This window comes from Anoplopoma fimbria, chromosome 5 (genome assembly GCF_027596085.1).
Source record: "Anoplopoma fimbria isolate UVic2021 breed Golden Eagle Sablefish chromosome 5, Afim_UVic_2022, whole genome shotgun sequence".
Classification (NCBI taxonomy): domain Eukaryota; kingdom Metazoa; phylum Chordata; class Actinopteri; order Perciformes; family Anoplopomatidae; genus Anoplopoma; species Anoplopoma fimbria.
Window position 1 is genome coordinate 9,080,698 of NC_072453.1, and position 20,355 is coordinate 9,101,052.

Below are 20,355 nucleotides of genomic sequence, written 5' to 3' on the forward strand. Positions count from 1 at the left end.
GACTCAGGACTCAAGGAAAGGACTCAGGGAAAGGACTCAGGGAAAGGACTCAAGGAAAGGACTCAGGACTCAAGGAAAGGACTCAGGGAAAGGACTCAAGGAAAGGACTCAGGACTCAAGGAAAGGACTCAGGGAAAGGACTCAGTGATAGGACTCAGGGAGAGGACTCAGGGAGACTTGTTGAATTGTTCTGGTTTAACCTTTATCAAAGTGTCACCACTGTTGCAAATATATTCTCAAGAACAACTGCAAATGATTTGTTTGTTTTCTTTTATTTTCAGTGAATAGTTTGTGTCTTTCTCATCACGTTTCTTAAATGAAACAATGTGCTGTTTAGTGAACACACTTGTTAAAGCTCACATACTGTTGGTGTTAATAAAACTTCTTAGACTAATCCCTTAAAAGCGCCTTTTATTTGAACGTTTTGACAGTATCCAAGCGATCTTAAAGCTGGTAGTTTAACACTCTTAATTGTAAATGCGGATTTATTGATTTTAAATGCTTCGGAAATATTAATATAACTCTGTTGTTCTCGACTATGTTAAGGTGATGCAACGCCCAGTTATAATGTGTTTCTGTCTAAATGTATAGTTTCTAGAGCCATGGCGTCATAATGATGGTATTAAGAGGTGGATTCATTCAGGTAGGACTGTGTAGGACATCACTGAAGGCCTAGGTGTGAAATGCACGGCCCGCTACTGATCAGCAGAATGCACTTAACTAAAGCTGTGCAGTGAAATGTTCCTTGTCAGTGTTTTACTATTATATCTGATGTTTCTGGATAAATATTCCTGCTACATTAATGTGTATGTTGCATTTTAACTCCTTTATATCCTGTCGTCTAGTTTAATCTGCAGCAATGCATCATATTCTATAAAAAAACAGCTCTGTTTTAAGCTTCATGAAGATGCATTTTCCAGCTGATCCAAGAGGCTTATTAAAGAGTTTATTTATCTGAAGAAGTAGGAGGATTTTCTCAACACATAAAGGAAACATTTCATCCTTCAGTTTATCACAAACATTCAATTTCAACACATCTGGAGATATGTGGTTTTACCTGGACAGGAAGGGGATGAAAAACTGTCATGTGATAAGAAAGCTGTCAGACAATACTTACCTCTGAGATGTAGTACAGAAAAGTACAATACTTACCTCTGAGATGTAGTACAGTCAAAGTACAATATTTATCTCTGTGGGAGTAGCATAAAATGGAAATATTCAAGGAAAGGTCAAATACCTAGAACTTGTACTGTCCGTTTCTCAGTGCATTCATACTTTATTGATTATTTTTCTTCACAGTGCTTTGAGGAGAGTCAGCTTGTCTCTCTGGACCCGATCAAACAGTTTGGTGACTGGTTCGATCAGGCCACAAAGTGCCCCGAAGTCGGAGAGGCGAACGCCATGTGCATCGCCACGGCAACCAAGTATGTGCCTCTTGAAATTAAAAAAATAATTTTCATTTTTTCATGTTAATCTTATTGCTGTGTGTGTGTGTGTGTGTGTCTGTGCAGAGATGGACGTCCGTCTGCTCGTATGGTCCTGCTGAAAGGATACAGCAACGAGGGATTCCGTTTCTTCACAAACTACGAGAGCAGAAAAGGTTCTGAGCTGGTGAGTAACGGTTTCTTTATCCAACTGTCTGTGTGTGTGTGTTTGTGACCTTAAAACACACTGATGAAAGATGACCAATCGGCACACAGTTGTAAATGTCATAAAAAAAGAAGCAAAGTCTGAGAAAATTGTGACATATTCTCTGATTCTAGCTTCTCGAATATGAGGATTTTACTGCTTCTCTCTGTTTTTTATTATTGTAAATTGAATATTTTGGGAGGTTCTTTTGGACTGTTGGTTGGAACAATCAAGCAGATTAGGATTCAACCTTTACAGATCAGTTGTTGCAACAGCACAAGTATAGATTATTATATTATATTATATTATGTTTTTACTTATTTGCCTCTCTGATCTGTTTTTGTCCACAGGAGAGCAATCCGTATGCGTGTCTGGTCTTCTACTGGGAACCCCTGAACAGACAGGTCGGCATCTTCCATGAGCTCATCAAATAATACATTTTCACCAAGTAGATGTTTATTATTTTTTATTATAATATGCAGATTCGCATCGAGGGCACCGTGGAGCAAATCCCCTTCCAGAGCTCCTGTGACTACTTCCACTCCCGACCAAAGAGCAGCCAGATCGGCGCCGTCGTGAGCCGACAGAGCACTCTGGTTCCTAACAGAGACGTAAGAACCCAAACTCTAAGGATGTTATGTAGGAAAATACATAAACGTTAGTCTTAACCGTTGCTCCGTTGTTTCTTTTTAGTATCTACGGCAGAAAAATGCAGAACTGGAGGAGAAGTACAAAGACACAGATGTGCCCATGCCGGACTACTGGTATGCATTACTTTTTGCTCTTTACATTAAATCAATGTACAAAATATTAAAATTATGGAAAAGGTGAATGTAAAATTTATGGCTAGATGGCTGGGACAAAACCATGGACAGTATACAAGAAGTTGAAGTAGTCGTGGTGATGTCACCCATTGGTTTGTAGAATACAGTTTTTTTGCAACCAGTGAACAGAAGTGACCATATTTGGACTGTAAAATAGTGGCGTAGAGATGCCGTATACATCTCATATTTTACTTAATGAACATCATGCTGTATTGAAGAAGACTTGAAACTAGAGATTGAGACCATAAACTCATGTTTACAATGTTTACTGAGGGAATAAATCAAGAGAGAAGTAGAGTCATTTTCCCATAGACTTCTATACAAGCAGAGGAGTCGCCCCCTGATGGTCATTAGAGAGAATGCAGGTTGAAGGCACTTTAGCATTTGATTCACTTTTCAGAATGGGAGGATTAATATGGGAAACCCAGCCGTATTTTAGAGACGTCAGCTGTAAAAGGGTTATGTTTGAGGACAAAATAAATGTATGTTTGCTTAAATTCTATTTTATTTTCAGGATTATAATATACTACAATAATTTGCTGTTTAAAAACACATTTTTCTTTTGTCAAAATATCCAATTGTGTGGTCTATAATGAGGCTCAAATGACATCTAACTCTTAGAAGGAAACAAAATACATTTTCACATCCTCTAACTGTTTATTATAAATATTCTTACAGGGGCGGCTACATCGTGAAGCCTTCTCTGATGGAGTTCTGGCAGGGTCAGACCAACAGGCTCCACGACCGCATCGTCTTCACCAGACCAAAGGACGGAGCGTCTGAGCCGGGGGAGTTCCAGCACGCTGCAGAGGGAGGCTGGGTTTACCAGCGACTGGCCCCGTGAGCAGAACCGCAACGGACCGTGGTGTACTGGACGGTACCTTCACCAACACTGGAAGGAACCGCTCATCTTTAAGAACTGATGGAAATCATTATGATTAAATTGGTGCTGCTGTGTGTAGGATTTATCGACAAGCCAAACAACACTGTGCCATCTTTTTGTTCTCGATGCCAGCTCACTATTATTATTATTATTATTACAGTGGTTACCATGGTAACAGAGGTGTGACACAACCTGCCAATTGCACAACTAGCAAAAAGAAAGAGAGAGAGAGCAAACTCCACCCGGACCTGTAGAGTAATGATTGACAGTGACGTTGGTTATTAACGTTTAGGACATGTGTCTTCAATTCTGGCCATTGTTGAGACTTCCTGTCCATTTTTCTATGTTGAAATAATTGCTGACACTTTGATTTCACAGGTTTCCTAAAAAGTTTACTGTTTAATTGAACTTTAATTTGTAATCTTACACTAATTACATGAAAAATTGTAAGAAAAAAAAAAAAAAAAAAAAAGGTTCTAAAACTGTTTTCAGATTAATTGATCCGTCTAAACTCGGATAGATATACTCAGTGGCCACTTTTATTAGATGCATTTGTAGAATCTGATGCAACCCAGTGTTGATTCAGTTATGTGAACGATAGTCATGGTGTTGAACTTTCTAATATCTAGTATGTAATTAGGGAGGACAAATAATAAGAGCAGCTGTTAATATAAAGTTGTCCAGAACACCACCTTTATCAATGACCGCAGCTATAAACATACTTGAATTTACACATTTCATTAAAACACTTAAAGCAGAACTGTTGTATTTAATAGATTGTACAGGTGTGCCTAATAATGTCGTTATTCTTTATTATTATGATTTCAGAAACAGTACTCAGTTTTTATTAAAAATAAATAAATAGTAAAATAAAAAAATATATAATTATATTTATTTTATTATATGTATTTTTCTTTTCCCCCAATTAAATAAATAGATAAAGGGAAAAAATAATATTGTAACATTTGATTTGAATTAATTCATTGGAAGTGTATTGAACAATTTATTAATCTCATCTCATAAATTTAAATCAATCAGTGTCTTTTTAGTAAATAAGAGGGAACTATATGAGCCGTAAATGCAGTGATACTAAATACATAACTTTAATTCATTATGGATTGAATGTAGAAGTCTTAAATCAAGACAGTGGGTCTAACTGCCTTTTAACAATGAGATTAAAAGAGCTGGTGATTTGAATTGTGCCAACTATCGTGTGTGTGTGTGTGTGTGTATTGTACTGTTTGATAATGTTTATTGTTTTTAAATTTATTTAAAGTGGAATAGAGCCAGAAATAAAGTTTAATTTGTAACTGAGGACTGAATGTGTGTTTGACCAGCAGATGTCAGCAGCAACACAACACCTGCAGACATCAACAAAACAGAAAAACTTAAAGACTCAACAAATAAACATAAACCAAAACAATTTTTTTCATAATTAGAATATAACTTGAGCACATTTAATAAATTGCACTGTATGAAAATTGTACATCCTACTTAAATGATGTCAACATTTAAGTGAAATTATCTTAACCTCTTGGCACATAACAATATTTTATCATTTCTGCCTGTTCTGTTTGTAACATTTTAACATAAGACAGATTTATATCTTATATATATATAAACAGAAACCAATATTTAGCAATTTACAGACTTATGATCATAATATTTTAACTGGATACTGCAAAGTTAAAAATATTGAATTAAGTTAAATTACATTTATGCAGAAATATTTTGGGACAGTTTACATTAACTGTAATGTAAAACTTTAGACGGTTTAGTAGTGTTGCATTTATTTTAAATGAAAAATAATTTATTTTGACACATTGGGGCTTTCTAGTCTAAAAACATTGATTTTTCTTGCAGAGTAACTGCAGAGTAACTGGTTGAAAACTACACTTTTATAATTGTTTGGCCTATAATTCCTTATATTTTCTGAATATGACCCACAATCAAAAAAGGTTTACCCAGCTGATAAGTGAATTTATCTTTAATGAGTCATTCTGTGAACTGACGTAAGGGATCCCTTATTAAAAAAACACAGGAGCACGACACTAGATATCAAATGTCATATCAAGTGTCTGCTCTCTATCGCCATGTCAACAAAGCCATCACACACACAGAGCTGAAGCCAAGTTCAACACGCAAAGTCGCTTAAATCATTGATCTACATGTTCAAATGTTTGAGGCATATTCATGCACAAATACAAAGTACTCTGTTTATATTAACCCATCTTGTTACATTTATTAAAAACAAAAGACAATTTTTTTTTGCTTCACGATTCCAGAAAGGATTATATAAACATATATTTTTATATTATTTACCATATATGTGGAGTTATTTCAAACATAAAAATCAAGTCTCTATTTTCTTTAGTCATAAAAATGTAATAAAAATTGGTTGCACTGAACCACACGCGTTTCTTCTTCTTGTGTTTCGATTGTGTAAGAAATAAAAAAAGGTTTAAATTCCCCAAAAATCTGCATCCTTCATAATAAAAATAAAAAGTTAATTTACAATAATCTTACTGTTCATTCATTTGTTGAGTTTTAGATAAATAACAGTATGAGAGAAAAATGAAACAAAATGTCTCCAGTACTTCGTCTAATGGTTTGTTGATACCAGTTGTTTGGTATCCATTGGTTACAGTATCTAACTGGGTGTGGCTCCTGGTATCAAGTGTGTGTCCACCTTGCACATGAAAGCCTCACGGTTGTGCTTTTGCATATTTTATCCTTCATCTAATCTTCTGTGACAGATTTATGACACAGGTGTGATCCATCGTGTGCACGTCTTTGTGCTATTTGTCCGTCTTCTTTTTATGGTTCTCGTCACTGAGGTTGTGCTCAGCGAACAGATTTGGGTTCTCGACCAGCGTGGCACGGACCTTCTTCTTTTCCTTGAAGCGTCCAGAGTTGGACACCTTCACGTGGCGACCCTTTGTGGCAGATTTATCCACAATCTTCTCCAGCCTGGCATTGAACTGGCTGTCCATGTGGTCCGGAGAAGGGTTAACGGTCGAGACCTGCTCTTTGTTTCCAGTGTTACTGCCGTACTCAGCCGGGATCTCATACAGGACTTTGGATTCAGATTTCTTCTTGCGTGAGAAGGTCAGCTTCCACCAGCTTGGGTCAGCCATGGCACCAACAGAGACGGGAGGACTGACCTGGAGGGCAAAGAGAACACACACTGAGGACTGTGGAGAACTTAACTTCATTGAAAATCATTATATTAACAAGTGGTGTTTAACATTTCAGTGAGCAAACTTTAACAGATACAAATATGATAAATGTCAGGCCTCACAACCCTGCCAGCCTTCAACTATAAAATGTCACTCAAAGAGACACAAACCAACAAGAAAGAGATTCAAAATGACCAGAAAGAAACGAGTACAAAGAGACATAAAAGACTCAAAGCGAATATGATAATGGGCAAAGCAACTACAAATGGACACAAAAAGACTCACAATGACAATGTTATGGGGAAAAGCAACAAAAAGGCAAAAAGATGAATACAAACAGACACACTACAAACTACAAAACAAGACAAAACAACCACGAAGAGACATAAAACAAATACAAAGATGCGAAACGACAACAAAACAGGGCAGAACAACCACGGGCAAAAAATAACTGCAAAACAACAAAACATTCACACAGTGACACAAAACCAAAGTGAGGTGTTTAACGACTACAATGCGTAACATCTGTAGTTCTGACTAGAGACGAAAAATAAGCTCTCTAGCCAACTCTGGGACATTTACATAATCCTTCCGTGGATACATTAAATGCAAGAACAGGAGCAGTATGAGAAAGTTCCTCCTCAGCTTCCAACCTTTCATCTTTAATAAACTGCACCTCTTAGCCACGGAAGAGAGGCCTTTGGATTTACTCAATTTACATTTTTCTTTGTGAAATTAAATATTTCCAAGCACTGAGTGCTAATTGACACGGCCGGTAAATCTTTAAAAATCCTAACCAGCGTGTCTAGGAAGAATTCAGGTCTTTTACCTCAGTAAAAGTAGAAATACTACAATTTAAAACTGAACTCCATGAGAGTAAAAGTACAGCATTCAAAATGAATTATCTGCAAGACTCAAAGTATTAAAAATAAAAGTACTATTTGTTGAGGCAGAATTGACCCAGATTCTTTCATATTATTATATTATTATTATAATTATTACAGATGCATTCATTTTCTATAAAGTAACCACAGCCATCAAATGAATGTAGTCGTTTAAAGTACACTATTTTCCTTTGAGAAGTAGTGGAGCAGAAGTAGCAACAAGTGGAAATACTTAAAGTACCTCAACAATGAACTTGAGTAAATTATCTTTGTAACTTTGACAATAACCTTACATATTATGTCAAAATCATCTGTATATGTCTTGATTTGTGCTGCAGATTTATATTGATATTTTAAGAATAGTTTAATAAGGTTGCTCTTATTAAAAAGCAGTACAGTTCATGCATATCTGACCTCAGAGAGCAGACAGTAACTGAGGCTTCTTTTCATCATCTGTGAGTAGTAGGTGTAATATAATGGGGGGGGGGAGAAACCCGACACTCAGCTGATAAATAAATAATCATCTGAAGAGTATCATATGTCTCCTCTCTGTGTGATCTGATCTGAAGTCAGAGAGACAGAATGATGAGGAAGCTGATGTCTTAATGCTGAACCAGGAGCTCGGTTATATAACAGTGAAGTTTAGAAGACTCTATCGTCAGCATCAAAGAGTACTGGATTATCCATTTATATGATTTCAAATGTATTGATTCATCAAAGAGGCACGCAGATTACCATTGTTTCCCAGCGGTTATTCTCAGTCTCCTGGCAACAGCATTTTGTAAAATAACTTCCTCATGAAATTAATATTGACTCTTTGATGATGCATTTCGGTCATAAACAGGTTAATGATATGCTGTATGAGATATCACACAAAGAGCCCTTATGAACTCAAGGTTTCCTGTTTAAGGATGCAAAATAAATTTAAAGCTAGGGTGGGCGATTTTGGAGAAAACAGCCGTTGAGATTCCGTGGCTGCTCTCTGGCCTCTCCCTGCCACGCTACCTGCTGTAGCTCCTCCCACCGAACGTCAGTTACTCAAGGTTTCCTGTTTAAGGATGCAAAATAAATTTAAGTGAAAACTGAAGATAAAATTGTAATTTATACTATCATGTTGTATTATTGTGTTCCGTCGTGTCTTATCGTATCAAATCATATTATTGTAACGTATTATATCGTATTATGTCATATCCCATACCCTATCATATAATATTATATCGTATTTTTGGCTCCCATTATCGTATCCTAACGTATCCAATCGTATCCCAACGTATCCTTCGGTATGCTAACGTCTGTCATGTCCTAAAGAATCCTTACTTATCCTAAATCTATCATCCTATCTTGTCCTTCCTGTTTCCAAACATATCGTATCCTATCTTTTTATATCCTATCATATTATTGGATCATATCCTCTCCTATCATGTTTTGTTTAACCTATAGCGGATGGATAATTAAAACTATGAGGTTAGCTTGTACTTTGTTGTTTCAGATCCATCAGAATTTTTCTTTAATTCTTTCTCTTAATTGTAGAATTCTTTTTTAAAAACACATTCCAAACTGGGATAAACTTCAAACGCAAATAAAACAAAATAGTATTGGAATAAAAGTGTAGTTTATATACCTAATTTTCACAATCGCTACGATTCTACTTTACGAGGGCAGACAGGAAGCAAAGCCACACTAATCCTCCTTTGGTGTGGTCATTTTATGCTGCAGCACCTATGCAAATACAGTCCATGCCCTCTGCAGAAACACTCTTCTTACTCTTATCTGAAACCACGTGATGTTGGCACCTGGCACGAACGAGCAGTGCCAAAGTTCAGGAAAGACAGCGAACAATTGATTTAATGTTATGGTTGTTGAATAGTAAATTTAAAGAGGAGCATTTGATTACATAAGAGCTCTTGTGTTTTATCATTCTTGACCTAATTGGCTCTGTGGTGCTTAATTACTCCTATTTCATTGACACTCAGGTAACAGGTGGTGTTTCAGTTTCATCAAGTTCATTATTTTTCTTTTCTTGCAAAATTCTGCAATAGTCATGCTCAGTTTTTAAGTAAAGACAGGTTCCTCTTTAATAAATGTTTACAGAGCATTTACATAGTATTGTTGACTTTACATAAAGCAGTTTCTGCAGAACAAAGTAGCAGCACTTTCACATTGTGTTAGGAGGAGATGGCTGCAGGCTACAATATGCACACATATTTCTTTTTAGCATGTTTGACTTAGATGTGACCTTTGAGACAAAAGGCCCTGTTGACATAAAGGAGGCCCTCCATAGTTCTCTTTAATAAGTTACCATGTATTCTGTTTAAGTGGGTGAGCCGCTCGGGCAAAGGAAGGGAACATGGGTTTCGGAAATCACTAACCAGCCGCAAAACCATTCAATGGCACAATGTTTGAGCGCCATAGAAAGAAAAGAGAGCTCCAAGGGCACCGAGGACGCTGCTGCCTCATAATTGAGCTGCAGCTTCATTAGATTCTCAGGTTTCCTCCCGTGTGCCAGCTTCTCTGTTGACCCGTGACAGAAAAGTTGAATGAGTTGATGAACAGCCTCTAGGCGTTCTCTGCCTGTTTTTTATGATAATGCAAATGTGTCTTTTTATTATTTGTTTATGTAGGCTTTGAATTCACAGCAAGCTGAGGGGCCGAGTTTTCCTGGAATCTTCACATGTGCATATATTATGTCAACAATCCTGATAAGTGTGCAACGTCCAGAAATGTTATTAAGTTTATGACTTAGATTTAATTAAGGTAGATAGTCTCAGGCAAATTGTGTCAACAGCTCAAACATCACACAAGCAGTAACATTGGTTGAAATAACACACAGCGTATTGTTTCATATTCAATTTTTGACTTTGTTGCTTCCTATTTTCTAATATTTCTTAATGTCGAACATTGAACGTCTGTCTCCATCTTGTAAGGCTCCAACCACATTCCTATTAAGAATTCATTTAGTCTATTAAACATCAGTAAAGAGGATTTAAAACGCCCGTTACGATCTCCTGTAGGTCAAGATGACATCTTATAATGTCATGTTTAATCTGACAAACAGTCCAAAACTCAAGAATATTTAATTCCCTACAATATAAAAGGATGAGAAGCAGTAAATTATCACCGTGAGAATTTGGAACCATTACATTTTTGCTTAAAAAACATTAGTCGATGAGCCATATAGTTGCAGATTAATAGACTTATTGTTGGAGCTGCATAGTTTCACTGTGAAAACACCAGGAGCAACAATGGAAATCAATCTTTAAGACTTTAAATTACTGAATATATTAAAAGATTTTCAACAAACTAAACCAATTATTTTCATTTAGTTTCTGCAGCAGCATGTTAAAGACATAAAAAAAAGCTTTAAAATGTGTTTTCTTACCTTGTTGATGACGAGCCGGCTGAAGGAGATTCTCTCAGATGTGAAACTGTCCCGCCATGCTCACAAAACTTCACCTCTGCTCGGTTTCCTTTTCCTCTTCTCTTCAGGTGATCATGCACAGGTGCAGCATCTCTCTCTTTCTCTCTGGTTCACCTCTGTACTCTCTCCTCTCCAGCACACACCCCCCTCCAGCACACACACACACACACCCTCACCTAAAGCCTGCCCCAAGCTAAGTGCATGAGCGAGTAAATGTTGCAACCATGTGATTTAATGAGGCCTTCCCAGTCCACATCAAGATTACCGACAGCCAGGGTAATGTGAACTAGAGGTGAGCGGCTCTCAAACTGCAAATAAACTCCTGTTATCAGTCTCGCTTTAAAACCCAGTCTTGTCTTAATGTGGAATTTGGACGCAGAATAAAGTCATCTTTGTGTTTGAGTTATTTTATTTTAAGTAATTGCTTTAAGCCGGAGAGATAAAAGAGATGTGCAGGCTCTGAAAGGTCATCTGAATGAGGTGAATGCCCCTGATGTTTTGCATGGGTTGCGTAGAATCACAGACGGTGAACGGACGCTTACTTTGCAAGTTTGGTCTACATTCAAATGACCTGAAGTTAGGCCATTTTAGAGGCACGGCTGTGGCTGTACATGCAGAGATTTAATGGCAGTGTTTGAGACATTTTCATTTCTTTAAGTTCACTAGCTGCCAAAGTGTTTTGTTATTTCTTTGGTTTTTAATGACGGCATATAAGATACGATTTGTGTATGGTGATCACAAGAATGTGAAATAACATTAAAATCCCCTTTAACCCCTTCACAAGTAGCAGCCTGCTGGTGGGCAAATCATTATTGTAAGAACTTTATTTTAAGTTCTAGTGGAGATCCTAAAGTTTCTAAATAACATCAAATATGTTGCATTGGATTTTGGGATGAATTTCTATAAAATGATTCACAAGACATAGAATGTTTCCATTTGATAGAAAAGTGCACACACTTTTAAATAGTGTGGACAAAGAATTTGAGCAACTTTAAAACGTGAATCTAATTGGAAATGAGGACAAAAGGAGTTGTAAATAACCGAATTACATTAGTATTTTAGACTTGTGTGCTACCTCAATACAAGACAATCTAGTATTCCTGGGATTAGCTAATGTTATATTCAGTCGAATATTACATTTTAGTATAATAGAGTATAACCCAATTGATCTAATGGGATCATCGACAAATGCTCTACATATTACAGTAAATATATGTTAAGAAATATGGTACTTTTTACTCCTTGACATTTAATCAACAGTAGTTACTTTTCAGCAGTGGTGGAAAAAAAGTACATATACTCAAGTACTGTAGTTCAAGACATTTTTGAGGTACTTTTTCTTCACTTGAGTATTCTTTATTTACTTATTTATTTTTAATACTTTATACTCTTAAATCTCAGCCGGAAATATTGCCAGATATATTGTACTTAACATTCATCTGTTAACATTTGTTTCTTTGCAGATTTTAATTAATACAATATATATGCAACACATTCATTATTATGTAATATTATAGGTTTAGCAACCAGGTAGTATATAGGGCTAGATTTGCTGAAATTAGCTTCACCTTGACCAGCTGCAACATTAAAGTGACGAGCACATTCATGCATCAATAAGTTTTCATCAATAAGAAAAAGTTATTTTAATTTTGATTTTTCCGATAAGACTTCTGAACTTTTACTTAAGTAGGATTTTCACCACAGTACTTTACAGGATTTTGTTGTATTAGTACTTTAGCTAGGATCTAAAAAAAAATTTTCAAGTTTGGACACACCTTCTCATTCAACTACTTTGAAGAATCTAAAATCTAAAACATATTCTGGTTTGTTTACCACATAATTTCATATATGTCCCTTTATAGTTTGGATGTCTTCAATATTAATCTACAAAGTAGAAAAAAATAAAAATAAAAATAAAGAAAAACCTTTGAATGAGAAGGTGTGTCCAAACTTTTGACTGGTACTGTACTGTATATAAAAATAATGCCTTGTCCTAAAACGAATCATTCTCATCTCAGTTGAAGGACAACAGCGCCCTCTACCGACGGACTACAACTCTACAACAAATCCGGAAGTAAAACAACCAATCAGCTGCAAGCATCAGCAAAGTGTAACCTGATTGGTCAGTCCTGTAGCGAACACAACCTCCCCTCCTCCTATTGGCTCTCCTTCTCCTAACGTGTCAGTGGAGTCCGGATGGTGACAATAATCCTGGATATAATAAATATAATGAAGTCGTAACATCTTGGAGGAGCTTTCGTTTTGAGAAGTTTAAGAAACAATGGCGGTAAGATGAAATAAAGAATGTCTGACACTGTTTTCATGAGTCTGCTAGCTAACATTAGCATGCTAGCACACAGCCAAAGTCCAGCTGACTGGAAAACACACATTTCTCAAAGCTTAGAAAAGCAAATAGTTTGTCCTTTTTTCCCCTGTGTAGCTGTTTAACCTAACATGAGTGCATTATTTTATCCCTGTACAAGATACAGCTACTCAAATATATACATATGTGTCATTAAAAGTGAATATTACTAATGTTTGATGTTGTTTTCCTCACTTGAACAGAACATACAGAACCTCCCAATCGACATACAGACCAGCAAGCTTTTAGGTAAGACCAATATACAAATGACTCTGAAGTATTCAGATCTGTTACTTCAGTAGAAGTGCTAATACCACACTGAAATACTCCTTTACCAGTAAAAGTCCTGCATCCAAGTATGTCATTATAATCAGCAGACTGTGCTTAAAGTAGAAGTATTGTTCATGCAGTGAAATGTCACCATCAGGATGTTTCTAGATTAATATGACTGATGCAATAATGTGTATGTTGCATTTTACTGTTGTTGATTAACTCATTTATACAAGTAAGTCAAGCTGTCAGTCAAATGAGGTCAAAAGTATAATATTTACTTGTAAGATGTAGAGTAGAAAGTACAACATGTACCTCTGAGATGTAGTGGAGTTAAAAGTACAATATTTACCTGTGAAATGTAGAGTAAAAAGTACAATATTTACCTGTGAGATGTAGTACAGTAAAGAGTACAATATTTATTTGTAAGATGTAGTGGAGTAAAAAGTACAATATATACCTGTGAAATGTAGAGTAAAAAGTACAATATTTACCTGTGAAATGTAGAGTAAAAAGTACAATATTTACCTCTGAGATGTAGTGAAGTAAAAAGTACAATATATACCTGTGAAATGTAGAGTAAAAAGTACAATATTTACCTGTGAAATGTAGAGTAAAAAGTACAATATTTACCTCTGAGATGTAGATTAAAAAGTACAATATTTACCTCTGAAATGTAGAATAAAAAGTACAATATGTACCTCTGAAATGTAGAGTAAAAAGTACAATATTTACCTGTGAAATGTATTGTAAAAAGTACAATAAAATGGAAACACTCAAGTAAAGTACAAGTACATTGAAATGTACTCACGTATATGTACTTTCTTACTTGCCACCTCTGCCTATTCCTTAAATAAGGTCTTCAATTTGTTTTCCCCGCCAGCCACAGATGAATCAAATTATGCTAATTCCTCTGATATCATGACGTTGAATTATTCTGCGTCCACAGACTGGCTGCTGGATCGACGTCACTGTAATCTGAAATGGCAAACTGCAGTGAAAGAAATCAGAGAGAAGATCAATGCTGCCATCCAGGACATGCCCGAGAACGAGGAGATCAAGCAGCTTCTCTCCGGCTCCTGTAGGTCCATTATGTACATTATATATCTATCCACACATTGTGCCTAAAAACTGTTATTACATTCAAGTTACAGAGATGAGTTGCTAACAGGGTTAACAGTGCAAACCGCTGTAACAGAGCAGTGCAAAGTGCCAGCTGAGAGGTTACCAGCGGGGCACGCTCAGTAAATGCACGCATGGCCAGCTTGGTTATGTCAAAGCATAGAGTAGGTTTGATTACAACACCCACAGAGGGAGAGTGACTTCTTTCTCTGATCAGGTGGACATCACTCCACTATGTCTTTACATAGCATAGTAGTTTGCTGCTATTTTATTGCCCTGAATCACGTATAAATAACCTTTTAAAGAAGGAATCCCTTAACCTTATCAGGCTATAACAAAATATACAATCATTTTGCTTCTCTTAATTTAAAGGTTGTCTTATTTATCTCACAGTTAAGTATATCACACAGCTCCAAATCAAAATATCATTATCTCTTAGGAATTTTGATTCATCATTAACACTTAGATCACACATTCTTGTTGCAGCTTTAGCCCTCAGCTGTTCTAGTATGTGTAATGTTATTTAATGTAGCATAATTCATGTGTATTTTTGTTGTTAATTTGTCTGTCCTGCTCCTCATCCTCTGCACGAATGCTTATAAATTGTCTTTGTTTTGTTTTTATTGATAGACATTCACTACTTCCACTGCTTGAGGATAGTGGAGATACTGAAGGGAACCGAGGCTTCCTCCAAGAACATCTTCGGCAGATATTCATCTCAGAGGATGAAGGTGAGCGGATTCAAACAAGCTGCTATTGTCTGACAGAGTTTCTAATTAGTATTTATTTGTGTCATGTTGCTTAAACTGCTAAAACAATCCTAGATTTCTGTTTTTGTCGTCACAGGACTGGCAAGAGATTGTGGCCCTTTATGAGATGGATAATATCTATTTGGGTAAGTGTAATATCTCTATGTACTTGTCAAAGCACAACAACATTTGTATACACCGTTAGATAGTTTCATTGGGTAGGAAGGTGAATCTGCTACCTGTTGACATTCTGTCTGAAACCAGAAGTAATTTTTCTAAACGTGAAACTGTATTTTTTTGTTGCTGCTGTTCAGGTTTTTTCTGCATCTTTATTATAGGATATAAAAAAAACAGCATCCAGTTATAGAAACTAAATAATATGCATGTATAGACATTTTTTTCTTAAAATAAATAATAATATGTTTGTGTGTCCCAGCGGAGGTGGCCAGTTTGCTGAGTCGCAATGTGAGCTACGAGGGCCCGGCCCTCAGGAAGCAGCTGGCCAAAGCCCAGCAGCTGCAGCAGGAGCTGAGCAGGCGGGAGACGGAGTGCCAGAGCTCAGCCGCCGACCTGAGGGAGCGCTACTATGCTGCCTGCAAACAGTACGGCATCACGGTAAATACAAGGTTATTAAAACACACGGACTAGCTGCTCTCTGTGTCGACATCCTTCACCCTGACGGTTGATGTGTTTTTTCCCCCTCTGACAGGGAGAAAATGTGGCTCGAGAGCTTCAGGCTCTGGTCAAAGATTTACCAGCGGTTCTTGAGGAAGTCGGGAAAGATGCATCGAAGTTAGAGGAGCATATCAAACTTTACACTGCTTTCACAAACTTCGTATGTGACTGGTGAGTAAAATACAGTCCTGTATGTTATGAAAAAATGATCCTGGTTGTGATAAACGATTTTTTTGTCCCATGTGTTTATCCGTAGGTCTGAACCGGTGCTACCCATGCTGACGTTCGCCCAGAAGAGAGGAAACACAACGTTTTACGAGTGGAGAATGGGGAAATCCCCACAGTTATTGAGAGGCCAGATGTAGAGGAAGCACCTCCTGATACACTCACAGAGGATTCAGTAGGTCTTACTGTCTCTATATATGAAGTATTAATCAGGGTCATATAATCTAAATGTCCCATAGTTTTTACTTAATTGATAAATTCTTCTTAAATCCATCTTGTTTTGTTATTTTTAAATACATTATCACAGTTACAAATCAAATTTAAGAGTTCCTCTCATGTGGCAGCTCTGTGCTGCTGTGAGATAACAACCAGAATAGGTCAAATAAATAAACTAATAGAACTAATCTTTGAATCCACCACTGACCTTAGTGTTCCTGTATTGTGTTGTCCTGCTTTAGATCGACTGGGGGAACTTTGGTAACAGCGCAGACACTCAGGGTGTCAATTCTGTCATCACAGTTGAGGATGGAATAGACTGGGGCATCAGTCTGGAGCCGAGCTCTGAGGTGAGAGATCATGAACATATCTGCATTTTGATTTAATGTTCATCTTATATTAGTTAACTTGAATGAACATGAATTAAGAACAATCTCTACAGAAAGAATATATTAATACTTGGTTAGCCCAGTAGATCACCTTTTAGAGCGGGCGTGCAAGTACTGAGTCCTTGGTTTGAGTCCAACTTGTGGACCTTTTCTTCTCTTCATCCTCTCTCTCTCTCTCTCTCTCCCCCTTTCCATTCTTCAGCTGCGCTGTCTAATAATTGCAAAACAATAATCTTTAAAAAAGTGATATAAACAGAGATATAAACGTTATATAACTAAGAGTGATAAGATAAGTTCAAATAAACACATTTGTAACATGACGAGTGAACTTCTGCTCTAACATATTACTTTCTGTCTGCCTCCCTCAACAGGACACTGGTGCTGGTGGTATTGACTGGGGTGACAGTGAAGCAGCTCCCATAGAAATTGAAATTGTGGACGCCGGCGCAGACTGTAACTACTTTTCCTTTTTCTCAGCACAAATCATCACAAGTTCTGACATTTCTTTTTGCTAAAGACACGTGTGTCTTCTTTCAGGTCCTGAGGGCGTCGCAAGAGGTGAGGATGCTTTAAGTGTTCTGGAGAACTCTCAGTCACGCGGCCAGTTCATCGATGAGCTAACCGAGGTAAACGACTTCAGTCATCGATCTTTGTTCATAAGGTGCTGTCGTCACAAACAAGTTTTTAAAAGCCACTGACTGTTACCTGCTCAGCAGCAAACTGATTAAGTTAAAGACTAGCTGGCGAAATTAGTGGAGCATTTAGCTGCCAAAGAGACAGATGCATCCCTCAGGAGTTGACAAAACAGAAGAGAAAGGAGTGAATATTGGGCATACAGTTCACCAGGTTGCCAGAAATACATGTCAGTTTTGTTTTTAGTTCATTTCAGTTAATGCATGCTCAGGCGGTAAACTTCTGTTCTGAAATTGAAGCCGATGCTGAAGTCTCTTAAAGCTGCATTCTCTCTACTGTCCATCAGGGGGCGACTCCTCTGGTTGTATAGAAGTCTATGAGAAAATGACTCTACTTCTCTCTTGATTTATTCCCTCAGTAAACATTGTAAACATGAGTTTATGGTCTCAATCTCTAGTTTCAAGTCTTCTTCAATACAGCATGATGTTCATTTAGTAAATTATGCTCCATTTAGAGTCAAATAGACCATAAAGCAGGGTATGCTTTAGGGCGGGGCTACCTTGTGATTGACAGGCCGCTACCAGAGACGTATACGTCTTCTCTACCATAGCGTCACTCCTTCGCCGTCCAAATATGGTTTTTAAATGAAGTAACGAAACATAATGTTTACATGTGAACATTTTAAAACCAATTACATCAAACAACAATTGTGTGTTTATCTCAAATATGAGTAGAAGAAAGTCACATTATTCGTTTTAACTTGCAGGGAATGTGAGGTAAGTTGCCACACTAAGTTAAACTAAATTGTAGGGCTTCTATTATTAGATAGTATTTGGACCAGATCATATGTCAGATTTACCCCTAACATGTGACGCCGGTTTCATGTGTTTGTTCAGCTGGAAACGTTCTTAACGCAGCGCATAAGCGAGATGGGAGAGGAGGGTGACGTGGTAGCGATGAGCCAGTTCCAGATGGCCCCCTCTGTCATCCAAGGCCAGTCCCGTGAACATGTCCGGGAGATGCTCTCTGAGGTGCAGGACCTTCTGGGCCGCCTCACCTCCCTCCGGATGCAGCACCTGTTCATGATCCAGGCCTCGCCGCGGTATGTGTCGCTTCGTATTGTCGCTTTCAGTCTGCATAAATCACCATTCTCTCATTGGATTTATGTGTGACATGTGTTGTGTAGGTATGTCGAGCGTGTGTCAGAGGTGCTGAGGCAGAAGCTGAAGCAGGCGGACATTCTGGTTCTGAAAGGAGCCACGATGGTTGAGAAGAGACAGGAAGCCCTGGAGGAGCAGTCCAGACTGGAGCCTCGTGTGGACCTGCTGGCAGGATGCACCCGGGAACTCCAGAAAATGGTATTGGATTACCATTTCAGTTTATTTATGTTCACACAGTTGGCGGTTCTCCAGCTCACTAGAAAGAGAAAGTTGTGTAGGAGTTATCTCACAGTAAACATTTGTCATAAGATCATTATATACATGTGTTGATATATACTGATAAATATGCAGTTACAGATTAATTTCGAGGAATACATATTGCACAGAGGGCTTGTGTTAATATACAACTGAGTAATTGACATTTATTATTGTATTATTGCCAGTAATTCTGATTGTTTGTTTTTTGCAGATTGAAGCCGACATTTCAAAGCGATACCACAAAAGGCCTGTCAACCTAATGGGGGTTAATATATAGTAAAAATCACAGACGTCACAATAAAAGTGGTATTTATGTTAAAGTCTTGTGTGTTCTTTACATTTTCTGGATTAAGAATGGGTGAGAAACATTTGACATGTGCGTATGCTTGTAAAATTAATTGAAACTTATCCACTGTATGCTTGGTTAAACTTTTTTTACTTCATAGAATTTTTTATTTTAATTAATATAATTTTCTTACTTAATTGGAATATGTATCATATAAAGAGTGCATTGCACTGTTTTTATATATAAAACAAGTAACTGTATATTGAATGAAGTAAGTCAATAAATATGAACACATGTTAAGGGTGGATTCAAATAAAGCGAGTGCATATAAGGGATACATATCCTGCTAAACATGCAAAACAATGTGAATCATACCTCCACATTTCTTATTGTAACAATGTAATAATGACTAATTTAAAATATGGGAAAGATTTAGAAAACCTGCACTAATAAGTTTGGCAATAACTTCACAATGTTTAAAATAACATTCCTGGCTTCTAACTTTATTACATGATTTGTTTGAAAAAAATCCTCCAGATTTCTAGAGATTGCAGACGTCTTTCATATCATATAATCATAAAACCTTTGTAAAATGGTGGGATGTACTTCTCTGAATTTGTTTGGAATAAAAGAATATTGAACAAGCTTTTGCCACATATCTTTACAGTGTGATTATATTGGTCATTGGTGGTAGGTAACTAAGTACAATTACAAGAAGGTTTTTGAGGTAGTTGTATTTCCATTATATGCTTCTTTATGTTTTACTTTGTTACATTTTAGGGTGCAAATATACTTTTTACAACACTATTTTTGCAGATTGAGATTATCGATACATCTTAACTGATAAATTATTATATAGTGGTAAAGGTGAAGCTATCCAACAATGCATACATAATTATAATTAGCTCCACATTTACCAGCTGCATAATTTAAGTGATGAACACATTTATGCATTATTAATTATAATCTAATTTAATATGATGTATCTTAACTTGAAATGGGCCATTCTGCATAATGAGTACTGTTGGTACTTTAAGTACAGTACCAGTCAAAAGTTTGGACACACCTTCTCATTCAACTACTTTGAAGAATCTAAAATATAAAACATATTCTGGTTTGTTGAGCATTTGTTTGTTTACCACATAATTCCATATGTGTTCCTTCATAGTTTGGATGTCTTCAATATTAATCTA

At 36.8% G+C, this 20,355-nt stretch overlaps 3 protein-coding genes across 3 annotated transcripts; 2 read left to right on the forward strand and 1 right to left on the reverse strand.

The window, feature by feature from the left end:
- The first annotated feature begins 616 nt into the window (after nt 1–616).
- Nucleotides 617–3,798, forward strand: LOC129091794 (pyridoxine-5'-phosphate oxidase-like). Its single transcript, XM_054599489.1, has 7 exons — nt 617–643; nt 1,300–1,424; nt 1,512–1,611; nt 1,980–2,033; nt 2,112–2,240; nt 2,323–2,393; nt 3,132–3,798. The coding sequence occupies exons 1-7, from the start codon at nt 617–619 to the stop codon at nt 3,295–3,297; spliced, it is 672 nt and encodes a 223-aa protein (XP_054455464.1). The 3' UTR covers nt 3,298–3,798.
- Nucleotides 3,799–4,751: 953 nt separating this feature from the next.
- On the reverse strand, nt 4,752–11,011 carry prr15lb (proline rich 15 like b). The gene is made up of 2 exons (XM_054598563.1): nt 10,779–11,011; nt 4,752–6,500 (listed from the first exon to the last, which is right to left on the reverse strand). The coding sequence occupies exon 2, from the start codon at nt 6,471–6,473 to the stop codon at nt 6,135–6,137; it is 339 nt and encodes a 112-aa protein (XP_054454538.1). The 5' UTR covers nt 6,474–6,500; nt 10,779–11,011; the 3' UTR covers nt 4,752–6,134.
- Nucleotides 11,012–12,967: 1,956 nt separating this feature from the next.
- Nucleotides 12,968–19,796, forward strand: cdk5rap3 (CDK5 regulatory subunit associated protein 3). Its single transcript, XM_054598909.1, is given in 15 exon segments — nt 12,968–13,104; nt 13,383–13,428; nt 14,399–14,530; nt 15,202–15,302; nt 15,418–15,466; nt 15,757–15,935; nt 16,030–16,166; nt 16,252–16,328; nt 16,331–16,395; nt 16,679–16,786; nt 17,197–17,278; nt 17,363–17,451; nt 18,355–18,560; nt 18,645–18,816; nt 19,088–19,796. Coding segments are annotated over 15 exon segments (1,515 nt in total). The 5' UTR covers nt 12,968–13,098; the 3' UTR covers nt 19,154–19,796.
- The last annotated feature ends 559 nt before the right edge of the window (nt 19,797–20,355 follow it).